This window comes from Harpia harpyja, chromosome 2, assembly GCF_026419915.1.
Source record: "Harpia harpyja isolate bHarHar1 chromosome 2, bHarHar1 primary haplotype, whole genome shotgun sequence".
In the NCBI taxonomy this organism is placed as follows: Eukaryota; Metazoa; Chordata; class Aves; order Accipitriformes; family Accipitridae; genus Harpia; species Harpia harpyja.
Genome location: NC_068941.1, coordinates 41,080,415 through 41,096,643, shown reverse-complemented (window position 1 = coordinate 41,096,643; position 16,229 = coordinate 41,080,415). Strand labels below are relative to the sequence as shown.

General features: G+C 48.3%; 1 protein-coding gene and 1 long non-coding RNA gene across 2 annotated transcripts in view; one reads left to right on the top strand and one right to left on the bottom strand.

The window, feature by feature from the left end:
- The window catches only part of LOC128152572 (uncharacterized), a 33,879-nt gene extending 25,854 nt beyond the window's left edge, over window positions 1-8,025 (bottom strand). The window contains exon 1 of the long non-coding RNA XR_008238699.1: window positions 7,926-8,025. This is a non-coding gene — a long non-coding RNA (uncharacterized LOC128152572). The remainder of the gene's footprint in view (window positions 1-7,925) is intronic.
- A 3,047-nt stretch (window positions 8,026-11,072) lies between these two features.
- Window positions 11,073-15,547, top strand: SFRP2 (secreted frizzled related protein 2). The gene is made up of 3 exons (XM_052777706.1): window positions 11,073-11,748; window positions 12,417-12,497; window positions 13,932-15,547. Exons 1-3 carry the CDS (start codon window positions 11,256-11,258, stop codon window positions 14,234-14,236), a joined length of 879 nt encoding a protein of 292 aa, XP_052633666.1. The 5' UTR covers window positions 11,073-11,255; the 3' UTR covers window positions 14,237-15,547.
- Window positions 15,548-16,229: the final 682 nt, after the last annotated feature.

The following is a 16,229-nucleotide window of genomic DNA, read 5'->3' as shown; positions in this document are numbered from 1 at the left end:
GCCACTCCTCTGCTTTCCCAGAACAAGGCAAGCTAAAGAGGGAGCATATGCACACATTGCTGTAAAGCAGAGAAAAGTAGCTGGGAACTGACGCCATTAAATCAGTGTGATCTCATCTGCTTAATGTATGAGGCAACATATGAAGGGAAACCTCAAGAAACTGCTCAATAGTCATCATTCTCCACAATCAAATAGCCAAAGGAAAATCTTCTGCTCAAGCACAAGATAAGTATACACGGACATATTGCAGATACAGTTAATAATGCTAATACGTCTTCTACAACAACAAATAGGCCAGAGATGCCAGATGCTTTTCTCTCTTCTTCACAAAATCAAGACGTCTAGAAAAAAAAACCCCAAATTCAGAGACATATCCCAAAAATAGTGGCAGGCGTTTCAAATATGCAGCTAGCTCCTATGGCTATAGGCACAGCTGCGCACTGCATAGCATTACAGAATTAAAGCTGTTACCTGCACACATTCTAAATGCATAGCCAGCATTAATGACACAGGCCATCTAGGAAGGATTAAGGATTAGTTATCATTTCAACCCAATGAAAGAAGATCTATATTTCTCTTTTAGACACGTAATTCACAGGAGAATTGTGCTTGCCAACACTCTGAAAAAATCTTTCAGAATTCTTGCAAACCCACTGTGTTATGATTTCATCTCATGAAATACAACACCTTTACATTAAACCTCATAAAACTAAATCCTGCTGGATCTCTTCCAGGCGTGGAGAATAAACAGCTATATCAGTGATGCCTAGAACAGTAAAATCTGGCCCACTGTCATATGGCATGTTCCCATTTACAGAGGGGAGCAGGTCTGCAAACAGCTAATTCACTTTGCTATTACAAAATCCTCACATATGATGAATTTCTCACATAATTGGTCTAAGAAATACTTCAAGGGAAAAAAAAAGAATGCTTTGAACACCATAATACATATTTATTTCTACTAGTTGGGGTTTTTTTTAACCTATTCTCTGCATTCCCCTCAATGAAGTATGTGCTGCGGAGCTGCTCTGGTTTTTAGCGAGCAAGAGCAAGTTTAGTTGCATCTGGAATTCTGGTAGATAGCAAAGGGGGGAAATTTGTTGTCAAAACAGTTCAAAAGCACAGATGAATATATCCAATGAGATTACTTTGTAAAGCCCCATTATTTTCCCTTTGCGGTCAGAAGTTACACAGATTCCTTTCAGTCTTGCCGGTCCCACCCAGAGCATGAGTAAGAAGGATATTAAAATAACCAGTACAAGTACGATTATACCAGGCAAAACAGATCTAATGCAAAAGCCCTCCTCAGGAACTCCGGGCAAACATCCTCCATAGATACAGAGACCAGTGTATGGCCAAAGAACAAAACCCATTTTCTATGTGAATTAGGTTTTTCCCTGTCCTCCATGTAGAGCTACGCTTTAATCCCCAAATCCGGGCAGAGGCTGGCACGTCTTCACGCAGGAACTGCAGTTACAGACCCAGATACACAGATGTCACACGTTCCTGCCATCTTTCCAATCACTTAGCCGGCTAATTACGTCTCAGGCGAACTGCAGCCGGATCATCTTCAGTGCCGAAGCACATTCAGTGCAAGCGCAGGAGCCAAGGCTGATGATACCACCCCTCACCAGGGCCTGAATTAATTTTCCTCCGTTTTGACCACAGCAGTCTGGATTTTAGTAGCCATGGCTGGAAGACGGTATTTCTATAGTAAAAGGGGGAGGTTAACAGCACCGTAAACCACCCGTGGCCAGTGACACAAAGCAGAGGAGGGATCCCAAGGCGCGCGGGGAGGCAGGCCGCTGAGGTCTCGGCCGGCAGGAGCCTCAAGGGAAGGGACAAGGTTCCCCGGGAACTGTCAGGGCGTCCTTTTTGAACTAGAGAAACGTCCCTGTTAAGATGGTCGATTAGATGATATAACGGCAGGGTGAGGTCGCTGAGCCCGGCACTGGAAATAATTAGGAGGGGACGTGCACTTGGAGGGTGGTAGATTGCACCTGCAAGCTCCCCGTCAAGCAGAGGAGTGTGCAGGACACCCTCACCACCCGGGGGACATCACGTGCCCGCTCTTCCCCCGGGGTAGTGAAGGCTAATGCCCTAGGAAGGCTCTCCGTGGATTTGGGGCTATCCCGACCAGCAAGTGACTTCTGTTGGAAAACTGCCGTATACATAACGTCTCAGCGTGCACCAAGGCTCGAGGCTGGGAGGAGGGAACGGTGGCTGTTTGCACGCTTGACCACATAAGATGCTCTAACTCTCGAGCCGGCTAATGCCTCCGGCCCGAATTAGCCGCTCTTATTAAGGGCACACGCAGGCTGACTGTGAAACACAGCGACAGGTGAAATCCAAGTGTCCACAGGGGCCTATCATCCTTAGGGGAAGAAAGGAAAAAAAGAACAAAACACAGGTGACAGAATACCGGGCTAAAGTGAAACTCTGATCTGACCTAGTACTACCATTCTTAAGGGTTTATTCTGATATTTCAAGCAGCATTTTCAATGCAACTTGTGCCGAACCAGATTAAGGTAACACAACTTGGTTTCAGCTTTGTTCATCTTTTCCAGTGTGAACACTTCCAAGCTCCAAATGTGTAACTCTATACATCGTTAAGTAGCAATGGACACATGTCTGTAAATCGTGGTACCTTCATTTTCAATGTTTATAGAACTACTCAAACCAACATAACTTCACCATTTACTCACAGATGTAAATATTAATTCTAAGATGACCCTAACACACTTTCTGCTACAACTTGCAGGGACTAAACAAACCTTGTTTGCCCTGAAACCTTATGGGAAAAAAAAAAATTACACAAGTAAACCAGAGAATTACATTCTCACCTTTTTTTCTAAACATGAATCTAAGTTTTCCCTGCAGGGGGTCAGTCAAGCCAGCTACATATTGGTTGGGAACATGGGTTGCAAGACACTCACTTCCCTCAAAACTAGCACAGTTTCAACCAGACCAGAAGACCAAGCATCGACTTGGATGCCAAGGTCAGATCCATGGCTAGGTTTAATTCACTGTCAAGTCTCAGCTTGCAGCACTTTTGTACTCAGTACAGGAGCATCTGAATAAAGCTGCACAATAAAACTGGCAAGCAAGCTTTCTGTCTCGCAAAGCTGCTGCTCTAACACATCGCAATCTCTCGAGAAGGAAATTAAGATAATAAGGTAGGAGAAAAGCACGATTCTTTTTCCCGATACTTACATCGCGCCTCCCTTGCTGCAGTATAAATGCCATGTGTGAACAGCCCCACTAACTCACACAGAAGTGCCCCTTTGGTCAGGAGCAGGATTTCTGCCTCCGCAAAGCCGCAATGAGCTTTGGGGTAGGACAGCAGCCTTCTCTTTTGCAGACGAAGAAGTCAAGCTGGTGCACGGCAAGGAATCGCACCCCTCCTCAGCATGCTGTTAGCCTGCCTTACCCACACCCCTTCCCAGCTACCGCCTCAGCCACGATGGTTCATGGTTCAGCTCACAAACTATTTGGGCAGAGTCATCACGTCTAGTAAAGTGCTGAGCCCTATGGCTCTGACCCAACAGGCTTGCAGAATATAAATGTTAACTACTAGACCGAGCACTACTAGGTAGGGTTGAAACTTGAGTGAACCAAGCCTCAGGTTGGAAAAATGTTGTGAGGAAATCTGCATTTGAGCAGAGGGAGGCTGAGATGGATTAGTCACATAGACAACGGAGAGCTGAGAATATTGAAATTGAGAGAAAAAAATTAATAATTAAAGGTACATGAAAAACCCAAAGTAATAAATAAATATACTGGGTAGTTCTAAAACTTACCTCAGCCTATATTACATGTAGGCATTTCAATGTACTGAGAAATTAAAAATACATGTGGAGAAGAAAACTGTTTAAAATGTATTTCAGACAAGGGTTTCCTTACGAGCCTCTCCAGGTTTACTTTTCTGTGACAAGTCCAGGAAGGCAAAACTGTAATTTTCTAGTTTGAAAGCAGAACAGTAGAGGAAAGAAGAAATTGAAGATGATGATTGAAAGTTTGAGTATATTCCTTATTGAATAAATGTTAAGTGCTGGTTGTTGCTGCTTTTTTCAATCATTTCTGAACTTAGTGAAAACTGCAGATGTAATACCATCATAAGCCATGTCACTCAAACTGCGTCTGGGTCAGGTTCTTCAAGCATCTGGATTTTTTTAATATTTCGAAATACCAACTTTAGAGTCTGCAAATATATTTTAATTACTGATAACTTGCCTACTAGTTTGATTATTTAAACCACTTTGTAATTTAACTCCAATCCAATACAGAGACTAATTTGTTGATTAGGTCAATCTGACATCATGATCAGATTGCTTCATTGCTTTATTTTAAATCACGCTTAATAATATTTTAAATAGTATATCTTTGGGCAACAGGCTCTCTTGATTTTACTTTTAAAAAATGTTTTACTACAAATTATTATTTTAAAATATTTTTTCTTTACAAGTAACAGGTGTCCAAACCTTGAGGCCATTAGACTAGCTATCTACCTGCAAACCTGACCATTTCTCTACAAGAAGCAATTAGTTCTGAAGATGAGTTTCAACACCTGCCTCTCTCATACACTCATTTATAGTCATTTTCTCTGTTAAGCACTGCAGAAGCAGAGAGGTGGCTAATTTTTGCCCATGCACCTGGAGAACTATGTGATCCCACAGCACATAGACCCACGCCAAAGCTCACCAATGTCCACAGTTTTGGTCACTCATCAGGGGAAGTACTGCGGCAACCTTGGACGCAAATGGCCGAAACCTGCCTAAGTCCTGATTTGGGGAGTAAAATTTGGAGCTAGACCCCTCATGACCGGCCACAACAACAAAACTCTTGCTGTGGCCAATGATGGCAGAATTTCTGCCCTGTGCCACCCTGCCCAGGCGGAGGCAGCGATTCTCCTTTCTTCCCTTCTGCGTGCCCTACCCAGAGCCCAAACCCTGTGGTATAATCACCCTGTCGTTCTGTACGGCTCACAGAGCGGGGCCCCGCTCTCTGCTCAAGGTGCTAGCTACTGCCAGGCTGCATGTAACAGCTGGAGGGGGAAGAAAGGAAAGATATATTCCATTATAGCTTTTTAAATAACATACACTAGGAACACCAGGTACCACGCAATTGTAGTCCTCTAGGGCATGGTCCCTGCTATCTTTGTCATCCAGCACTTAGATTAGATAGACAATAAAGGGAGCGGTAATCACAAACAGACCTTCTACATGAGCAAAAATGCTCACCATGACAAAAACTGTAGCCAGATATAGATGTATGTCAGATAAATTTGAAGGATCATAACTTGCTAAAGCACTAGCATGCAAATAAACCTAGATTTATATACATATATATATATGTTTGTGTGTGTGTATAATATACAGCATCCAAGCACCTATATTTACCATTTAATATAAACTGAGGAAAGTACTATGCAACATTAAAAAACAGAGGCTTGGAATAATATTTAACAATGTTCCTATGGAAAACATTGCAAATTGGAAAAACTTGCCTGCAAATTTTAAGATACTAAATGCAGGGAAACTATTGAGGGAATGACCACTAAAATAAAAATTAAAAACCCTAGAAAACTCCTTGTGGCTTGGATTTGTTTCCATTTGAAAGTAATCAGCCCCGGTTTGATCTTTCCCCTTCATGACATCAAACCCTGATTAAAGATGGTCTAGAGTTTCAGTCCCTGAACACAGCATTTCTGGAGAAAAGAACGGCAGCAAGCAGAAATACAGCGTGTTGGAAGATCGATACTCAGTGTCACTGTGAAAAGAAAAAAACCCGACATGGTGTGCACAAGCGCCACCAAGAGGTTCTTCTTCCATAGCCCAAAAATGATTTTAAATGATTTTTTCCCCCTGAGCAGCACCCTGTGCCACTCGGGCACACGCTCAGCACCCTTCGAGCGTGAGCCACTCACTCGCACCAGGCATTTACTGCTGCATTTTCAGTCAGCGTTGCAAACAGAAAGAAAAAAAAAAAAAAAGGATAAATGATTTTTTTAGGGTTCCTTTCAGAATGGGGGGGGGGGGGAATGATATATCTGCAGCACATGCAGTTTTTGACAACGGAGCTTTTAAATGTTGTGGTAACAGAAAACAAGACTGCTGCCCAGTCCTGGATCTGGAAAATGTTAAAATCCACCTTATCAGCCACCAAAACAGAGTCAGGAGGGATCTGTTGCTGAGCTGCCTCCCGTCAAAACCTGTGCAATCCTATTTTTTTCCTACCAAATGCAATTGCGAGATTCAAATAGTAATAATGTTTTGGTAGTGTGATGCTGGAGCCCATTTTTAAAGGTAAGCAGACCCTTTAATCAGATTTTTTTCACCATGGGGAGAAAGTCAGTTTTGTCGTCACCACTGCCATTTTATGGGCTGAAGAGAATGAGCTAAAAAGCCACAGATTTTTCACTCCTCTACAATGTTACTAACCAAAGGGTAAATCCTCAGGCCCCAAGTTTATGCTCAGAGAGCCCCTGAGGTCAGTATCTCCCTAACCTGCTCAGCCTGGCTACTCCCACCAGTGAGTGACTAGTGGGGCTGGACCCTCTTCAGGGGTGAAAACAGCACCTAGCCGCTTGGGAAAGGTGGGTGCTTCATGCTGGGTAAGGCTTGGCTGCCCTGCATGGGTGCGTGCCTCCCTCTGCAAATCGCTGCTCTCAGTGTGGCCGATAACCCATCCCATTCTTCCCATCTTCCACAGTGGGAAACCAACCTGCGGGCTGCCCAGGTTCTGAAAGCTCGGAGTTTTCTCCAAGAAGGGGAGGGAGGCTGCAACACAGCCTTGAATTGAGCCTCTCAGGTCCCAGGTGAGCGTGCAGGCACCCCAGTGAGGGCTCAGCTGGGTAAGGCTGCAAGCCACCTAGCTAAATGCTGAACTTGGAGCATGGGTTGGACTCGATGGTCTTCTGAGGTCCCCTCCAGCCACAGTTATCCCATGATTCTGCAACAAAAAGGGGTGATGCCGCCTGCAGGTCAGTGACAAAGGAATATGGGGCTCAGGCTGGGGACGCCATCAGTGATGGCAGCTTTCACCTCAAGCTCATCACATCAGCAAAGCATCTCAATGGGTCAGAGGTTCTTGGGGGACTGGGAGTGGGTGGGTGCAAAGAGTCTCCCACATACAGTACATAGCCAGGTAAGGGACTAAGGGATCTCAAGGCAGCGGGTTTGGAAAAATATGCAACAGACAGATTAACAAATTGATAGTATTTTTCACTGCCTATGTTGAAGCAAGTCTTTCCCACTCTTTAGCAGACAGGCAAGTGTCAATATATTTTCTCTTTTCCGCTTCTCAGCTACCAGGACTGGCCAGGAAAAGGCACAGAAGATCCAAGTTCACACCAAGGCTTGAGAGCAAGAGGAAGCAGCACCATGGTTTTAACGTAGATAGCACAGACCAGACACGCTCTTTGGAACACAATGGTACACTTAACTCCCTGCAAGCACCAAGGACTCGAGTCATTTTCCCCATGGTTCATTTATTTGCACCACCATCCATCAGGTAACTTTTACTGAGGGATGGGGGGGGAGTACTGGAGGACTGGAGTTGGGGTCTTTTTTTCCAGGCAGCTCATTCTCTCACCTAACTCCCAAGATCTAAGGTGATTTAAGCACTTAAGGATTAAAGGCATTTTAAGAGCTTATATTGCTTTAAGCATCTACGGTGGCTTAAACGCTTATGCTACTTTCAGGGGTTTAAAGCGGCTTAACTGTCCACGCCACTTGATGAATTTACGGGAGCTCAAAAGCCTATGCTCCCTTTAAAACAATAAAAACGTACCATTGTATTCTAAGAGTGCCGTCCTGCTTGGCTCCCCCCAGGTCGGACCAGGAGGCCCAGGGCTTTCTCCGGGAGGGTGCCCGAACCCTCCAGCCCCCGCCTATTCCTTGGGGTGGGGATCTTAGCGCCCTTACCCGGCGGCAGCAAGCTCCGGGGAGAGCGGGCCCTCCCCCGCAGGCGCCGTCCCGGGCCCCGGCCCTGCCTGCCCGGGCGGCTTTAGGCCGGAGCGCCGGCCCGGCGCGGGCAGCCGCGGCTACGCTTAAAGGGCCGGGCTGGCCCGGGCGGGGGCAGCGGCCGCCGCCGGGGGCTGCCCGCCAGGTGGGGGTCCGGGGGAGGGTTAAACCTCTCCGGGGTGCGGAGGGACGGCACCAGCCGAGGGCCGTAAGGAGCTCATTAGTTTCATTCCCAATTAAGCGTGAAACAGCGGCTGTTTATTGGCCTGAGCGCGTGCAGCGGGACCCCCCCGCACCCCACCCCCCCCCCCCGGGGATGCTCCCCCGGCCCCGACGTGTGCCCCGACAGCCGGGGAGGGCAACGGCACCCGGGGCGGCCCGAAACACAGCCCGGCTCCCCAAGGGCTGCCCAGACCCGCCGTTCAGCGCCAGCCCCATCCCTCCCAAAAGGGGAGGCGAGCGAAGCGGGGCCGGCCCCGGAAGGCAAGGCTGCGAGGTCTCCCTGCCCTCAGCAGCCACCCCATAGCCCAGGGACCCCCGACACCCCCCGTGGAGACAGCCCCATGGGTGTCTCCTCCCGCACTCCCCCACCCCTTGAGCACACTTGCGCGGACACCCAAAGCTGCTCTTCCTGCTTAGGCTTTGCTTGACTTCGAGCATTTAGCACAAAAATCACCCAGGCCTGGGAATGCTGCAGGTTTTCTGGCCGCAGCACCCAGTCCCTGCAGCTTGCACCCGGCCTGCGATGGTGCATGGGCCCTGCTAAACCACAGCGACTGCAAACAACATTGGGGTCCGCAGGCTGGGAATGCCGTACCCCAGTTTGCAGCGAGGAGCACTGATGGCAGCCCCGCACGCCGGCGCTTTCCCTTGCAAGGGATCAGAGCAAGAGCAGTACTGATTGCTCGGGTCTGCAGGCTTGGGCTGGTTTTGTTTACGTGATCTCAGATCGTTTCAAATTTATGGTAAGTGAGTTCGCCAAAGGTGATTAAAAATGGAAATAATAAGGTCTCATAAGGCCTCGTTTCAAATCAAAGCTTAATTCAGGAAAAAAGTATGTTTTTCCTCCTTATTCCTGTGGGCTGGAAACAAACAAGCAAACAGTTCTGGTGAAAAAAATGAGCAAACTTCTGTCGGAAATGTCTCATCCTCCACCGCAGAAAATGGTTATTATCTCTAGTCTAAACAGAGTCTGTTCAGATTTGGGTCCTTGCTTCCACGCAGCCCAGCTGGCTGGATCTGCGGAAAGAGGTGTACGTGGCTACTGGGAATTTACGGAGCAGGCAAATTGTCTTCTGATCTTGCTGAGATTGACCTGAAGGGATGTCAGTGACTCCAAAATAATGAGAAGCAGTGAAAAAAGGAGAGAGAAAAATACAAACCACAAACTTGTCCATTTTACAAAGACCTGGTGAATAGCCTGGCCATTCAGGGTAAGAGCAAACGTGCTGGTAGGTCCCCTTCCACTGAAGAGGAGGTTGGGGACAGAGGCCAGTGGGACCAGCATTGGCAGCTGGAAGGGACATCTCCTGCAAGTGGCAACAGCTACAGCCTCTGGCAATCCTCAGGACTTGGCAAAACGGGCTTGAAATGGGGACCATAAGTCATCGGTGGGGCTCAGTGCCATGGAAGGCAACTGAGGCCAAGAGCTTACAGATTTATTGTTTAAAGGAATGAGATGAACACAAATAATAAATGGCAAGAATATGTGGAGCTGTAAGAAATAGACTACTTTTAAGCCCTTCCACAAGTGGTATTAGACATTCAGGACATTTATTTTCCAGGTATGAAACAAATTTAAGTAAGAGAGAAGCTGGCCTACAGGGAGATTACGTCCATCAGCGTGGCCCGCTGGAAAGGACCTTGAAAGCTCCTGTGAAGGAGCTGGCGCTGGCCTCAGCGCGTGACAATGGCCCGCCTGGGGCAGCACTGCGACCACTCCAGCATGGCAGCCCCGTGCCTTCCCCGTGGGAATGCTGCAGGTCCAATCTCTTTCCTACACCACGAGCAGCGAGTCAGACCTCCGGGAAGCTCAGTCTGGAAACTAGACATATAGGGATCCTGCAATTTACAGAAGTCATCGTGGCTAAGGCTAGCTAGCTTCCCATAAAACATCTCTATAAGGAGATACATTCAGTAGCTGATTAATGAATGTGGTTTACCACAAAATGATACTACACAGGCCTACTCTTTTCAATAATAATCCCATGAATAATATTACTAAAAATCCAAGAAATATCCAAATTGCACTGAAGCTGCATTGCAATCCCAGTGCTTTGCCTGTTGTCTTCCCCTTTGTGGTAAATCAACACAAACATAATTCTTTAAGGGAGTTTCTAGGTGAAGACAGGAGCGAAGGGAAAGGGACATGCCTACGCTGCGCAGAGCCAGGCCTACGCTTTTAGCCTTGGAAAAACGTGCCAGGTGACAGCGTTTCAAACGCACTTGGATGCTCCCAGCAGGGGAAAACCCCCTTTGGCGGTCGGAGGCCATCCATCTCGCAGGGGAGAGCCAGGGGCTGGGGGGCAGGAGGAGGACCCCGCAGGGCAGCCCCCGGCGGCTGGGCGCTGCCGACCCGGGGCCGGGGGCGGGAAAGCCGGCAGCCCCCAGCCGCTGCCTGCGGCTGCCAGCATCGCGGGGAGGGGGCGGAGGTGCCAGACACCCCCCGGGGGCTGAGGGAGCAGCCAGCCTGGCCCCCTGCGTGGGGAACCGGCCCGGCCACCTCACGCACCCGCTGGCAGCGAAAGCACCAAACGTGGGCAAGGGGAGAGAGGGGGGGTCCCGCCGCTCGGCAGCAGCTGTGTTAGCGGCAAAGCTCACCTCCAGCTACCGCGGCCTGAGAGCGGCCCCTCTGCCCCTGCCCGGCCGAGGAGCTCCTCGGGCTTTGGTGGCTCTTTGTTCGCGGGGATCTTTCCCCCGTTCCCTTCCCTTCCCTTCCCTTGCCCGTGCTCGCACGGTAACGTTCCTTGCAAGGATTTCCTGCCAAAAGACAATCCCCCTGAGCAAAAGCAGACCGAGAAAGTAGTGACCAATCCTTTCTGGATGGCTGTCACCAGGCTCCTCCCAGCCCCCGCTCCCCCTGCCATTTGCATACAAAAAAATCCTGAAAACTCCCGTTTGCCCCCGCATCTCGCTCAGACCCTCCGTCCCCGTCTGGCAGGCAGGAGCCCGGGCTGGGGGACGCTGCCTACGGCTGAGGGCAGCGGCGCGCCGCCCGCTCCGCGCCCCGCCATCGCGGCCCCCCGAGCCTTTCGGCAGCCCCCCCCTCCCCTCCCTCCACCGCGCCCCAAAATGCAGCGCCGCCTCTGCGCCCTGCTCCTGCTGGCGTCCCAGTGCATGGGCTCGGCCGCCGGGCTCTTCCCCTTCGGGGAGCCCGACTTCTCCTACAAGCGCTCCAACTGCAAGCCCATCCCCGCCCCGATGCTGCTGTGCCGGGGCATCGAGTACCAGAGCATGCGGCTGCCCAACCTGCTGGGGCATGAGACGGTGCAGGAGGTGCTGGAGCAGGCCTCCACCTGGATCCCGCTGGTGCAGAAGCAGTGCCACCCCGACACCAGGAAGTTCCTCTGCTCCCTCTTTGCCCCCGTCTGCATCGACGACCTGGACGAGATCATCCAGCCCTGCCACTCGCTCTGCGAGGAGGTGAAGGAGAGCTGCGCCCCGGTGATGTCCGCCTTCGGCTTCCCCTGGCCCGACATGCTGGACTGCAGCCGCTTCCCCAAGGACAACGACCTCTGCATCCCGCTGGCCAGCAGCGACCACATCCTCCCTGTCACCCGGGAAGGTAAGAGGGAGCCGCCGGGCAGCCCCCGGGCCGGCAGCAGCTGCCCCCCGAGGAGCCGCCCCGGCAACGGGGTCCCTCCCCAGCTTTCTGCCGGCCAGCGGAGCCGCCTCCCTCCCGTTGCAGCACGCCCCGGTGCTCCGGGACGGGACGGGACGGGCCGCAGGTCAGGCTCAGGGAGGCTTTGCCGAGGGGACCGGGGAAACCGCAGGCACCGGCGGGGTGCTGGCACCGGCCCGCACCCCCTGGCCTTTGCCGGTCTCCGTCCCCAAAGAAAAGGTCCGGGACCCCGGACTCGAGCCGTGCGGCTCGCAGGGGAACAACCTCCTCCTGCAAAGATCATCGCTGAAGCGTGGGGCTCGGGTGGTTTGTATCGTGTGTCCCTCTTTACGCTTTCCCCCGTAAAAAAAAAAAACAAACCAAAAAACAACCGCTTTTGGTTGAAGTGTGACCTTAAAAGCACACCGTGCCCCCCTCCAGCGGGTCTGCAGCAAGGTAAGGCGTGTCGAAGTGCTCGGGCAGCGCCGGGGCTGGGGTGGGGGTGAGAAGGCGCAGGGTCTGGGATGGAGGGTTCGAGGGCTGGAAAACCCGGCGGTTCCCGAAGGGTTCCCAACGCCACCTGCTGTTCCTTTCTCCCCGAGCCTGACGGGGACTGTCCCTTGCATTTCCAGCACCCAAGGTCTGCGATGCCTGCAAAAACAAAAATGAAGACGATAATGACATCGTGGAAAACCTCTGCAAAAATGACTTTGGTAAGTGGAAGCAGAGCCCCCCTTGGCTGAAACGTGAGGGTTCAGGGCCAGGTAAAATTCCCAGTGGAGTCAGTGAGAGATGCGCCTGAATAAAGGCAGCGCTTTGTCTTATCTGCAGATGGACCCGTCTGACCATTGGGTCACAAAACACAAAATTCCACCTGGGAATGAAAAGTAGCTCTTTTTACAGTCCTTTTCTGTTTGCTGTTTTGAAGTAGCGCTCTTTTATGTGGATGTTGCTGGCAAGCCAAATAGAAAGTAAAATGGAAAAAAAAAAAAAAAAAGAATCTTTCATCCAGTCTATTGCCTGGGGAGAAGTAGAGCAAAGCTTCATTTGGACGTATGAGAGAGCCGCATGACCAATCTCACGTATCGTAAGAAAGACCCTCTCCGCAGATTAAGAATGAAGCTCTATATATCATTTGACAGAGAAGGTAATGCACAGACAATTGGGGATATAAACTTAATGGGAAGATCTGGGGTTAGAAGAGGACAAGAAAGCCCCTTCGACACAGAGAACTGAACGGCACATTATCCACACATTAGCATTTCAAGAGAAAAAGGGAATAAGGAGGGGAATCCTTTTATAATAGGCCAATGTTTATACCTGGAAACAGATTTGTAGTATAAATATCTACAACAATTCAAAAGTCTTTCTTTAAAAAAACAAAAAACCAAAAAAACAAAACAAAACCCACCACCCAAAACCTGAAACCGTGACTACGGGACATAATTGCTAAAACAACCAATAGCTTTGGCCTGGCAAATTGCGCTCAGATAAATCCTCCTAAAGCTAAACATGCCCCACAGATTCTTACAGAGCCCTGTATCCCCCTCCTAGTTATTTTACCAAATCGAATGCAGCTGTTGGACCAATTTGCCCTCCACAGGATCTATTCTTTCAAAAAAACAATGCATGTGAAATATCATTTCCTTACAGGTTTGCCCCAAATCCTCTCTAGCCTAATAAATTAAGTTTAGAAGTTTTCAGCCGCGGCAGAGATCAGGTTTCAGATTAGGTCTAGGTACTCGCTTCCCCACCTCCCCTTCAAACTCTAGTTTCACGAAGACTGTCCTCTCCCAGCAAAAAAACGGGGCTCTGCTTAATGTAGCAAACCCACCCTCTCTCTGTTTGCAAACAGGAGAAAAGCGGGAGAAAAAAATTAATTTAGAAAGGAAGGAAAAAGAGGGGGAGGGGGAAGAGGCAAAAAGAAACCGAAAACCCCTCAGCCTTAAGGTTGATTCAAACTGAAATGACTTGCATGCCCTTTGTGGCTTTAGAAATGGAGCCACCTGCTGCCTCTTCTGTCAGCCCTGACAGTTTAATTAGCAATAGAGCACCTCCCTCCCCAGGTCCTCTTTATGTGCACTAATGGGAAAAAACCTCTCAATCTCTCTCCCTCTCTCCCCTGCCCCCTCCCCTCGCTCTATTAGCCTTGAAGATAAAAGTGAAGGAGATTGCCTACATCAATGGGGATACCAAGATCACCCCCGAAACAAAGAGCAAAACCATCTACAAGCTGAATGGGCTGACGGAAAGGGATCTGAGGAAGATCGTGCTCTGGCTCAAAGGTGGCCTCCAGTGTACCTGCGATGAGATGAACGACATCAACGTCCCCTACTTGGTGATGGGGCAAAAGCAAGCTGGGGAACTGGTGATCACCTCGCTGAAGCGGTGGCAGAAAGGGCAGCGGGCCTTCAAGCGGTTCTCCCGCAGCATCCGCAAACTGCAGTGTTAGTGGCTTCGGCTCTGGCCACCTCCAGCAGCCGCCTCTGTCCCGAGCTCTCCGGGCCTCCCGCACCTTCTTGCTTCGGCCCCTCTGAGCCTCGAGATGCCACGGGCATGAGACATGGTGACCGCTCTCCGGGAGGGGAGAGAGCCCTCCATTTTTGTACATAGGTTAAAATGTAATAAAAAAAAAATCATGAATATTTTTGGGAAGTATTAAAGTATCTCGCTTAAAGCTTTTTTTTTTTTTTTAACGGTTGCAAATGTGACTTTGGTCTGAGGTTTTTCCCTCTTCATTTTTGGTAATGCTGGTTCATTTATATTGCTGCTTCTCTGTATACATGCATGTCTGTTGTGCAAAAGTAGGAGATGCAGAGAAAGACAGCCACGCGTGCGACTGGCCTGTCACAGTGGGTACGACTCTTTCACCGAGGTGAAATGGCTTGCCATCTATATTAACACTATAAAGGTCATGTTACGACTCTTGCATGTGATACATAGGCACCAGTAAGAGTATATTAACCATTCTCACATTTTATTTTCCACAAGTCTGAGCCCTTATCTCTCAGAAAAAAATGAACAAGTTTTGGAGCTGGTTGATCTGAATGCAATGGATTTTTTTATTATTTTGCAAATTAAACCATCTGTAGCCTAACTGTAATATACCTAGTGGTTAACCTGAAAGAGTTGTAAAATATTGCTTTAATTAACCTTGTAAATACTCCAGATAAATGTTATATTCTTGTATATAAACTTTACATCATAGTTTACCCATCGTCTTGGTCTGTATTCACTTTAATCTGTTTTGGGAGAACTGGGAGAAAGCTGTCCAACTGGACTTTGTCATAGCAAAGCAAAATTTGGCCTTCTATCCCAAGTGGCCAGTAGAGAAGCACAAGCAAGCATCCAGTGCTACAGTCAGACAAAACATAGTGGACATCATTTCCCCAAAGATGAACCCACGAGACATGGGACTGAGGTTCAGTCAACTCATTTCAATATGTGTCTGTTGAGCTCTTCAAGATGAAGAGTTTTCTGTGGCTCCTTTGTTCGACTGCCTGCATTTTCATCTCATCTTCTCAGAAGACTCTGCTTTTTGCTGATGTGGAACTGCAATGAGACCATTTGTTTAAAAATCAAATCCATTCATCCATTTCTTAGACCTGAAAAAGACATATTAAGGAGTGCAAGAGTAGACAGAAAAATCTCATTTGCAACTAGCAATTCAGAATAATGGTAGAGCAAGGCATGTTTTGCGTGTATGTACACTCACTATTCTTACTGAGAAAGAAAATAAAACCTACTTAATAGTGTAACTAGAGGAATGTTTTTCAGCATTTTTCTTACTAATGTTTTCTGATGAAGAGCATTACCTGCTAGAATTTTACTGTACTTATCCTGAAAAATAGTCTTGCTTCACAGTGCTGTCACACATAAAAAAATTCCTCTTAGCTTCACTGAGAGGATGAGCGGTCCAATACTCCCAAGTACAATGTTTTATGCTAACCATTAACAGAGAGAATGCAAATCCAACATTAGATTATTCTTTTTAAGTAAAAAAATTGTATTAATGTCACATATTTAGTGTGCTTTTTTTTTCACCATCAGGATAAAAAGATAAAATCTAAAGATCCAACGTGTTAAATTTGTCTGAGGAAAAAAAGGATTGTTTGCCCTTTTCCAAAGTCTTAATGCACTTGCTACACCTGGTACAAACAACAGTAGGACTCTGAACAAGCAAAAAAAGATCAGTCCTCACAAATACCCTCAAAATAATAATAATTAAAAACCAACTAAACAAAAAACCCCATTCCAAACTGGCTTTTTAATGTCATTGAAGTTTTTCTTCTGAATGGACCTGGCTTCCCAGGAAAGAGATCTGAGTCTTTTCGTGCTATGGTGTAATTATTTTAATACCAGCACTATGTCCATAATCTTATAGAGACATCAGCATCCAGATGTCACATCGCTCTACCCATCTCACTCAGCACATAATGTAATAC

Bases quoted from the DNA above. Each gene is read 5' to 3' on its own strand.
- SFRP2 (XM_052777706.1), top strand. From the start codon at position 11,256: ATGCAGCGCCGCCTCTGCGCCCTGCTCCTGCTGGCGTCCCAGTGCATG. The intron at 11,749-12,416 runs GTAAGAGGGAGC...TTGCATTTCCAG, and splicing joins CCTCCCTGTCACCCGGGAAG to CACCCAAGGTCTGCGATGCC. The intron at 12,498-13,931 runs GTAAGTGGAAGC...TCGCTCTATTAG, and splicing joins CCTCTGCAAAAATGACTTTG to CCTTGAAGATAAAAGTGAAG.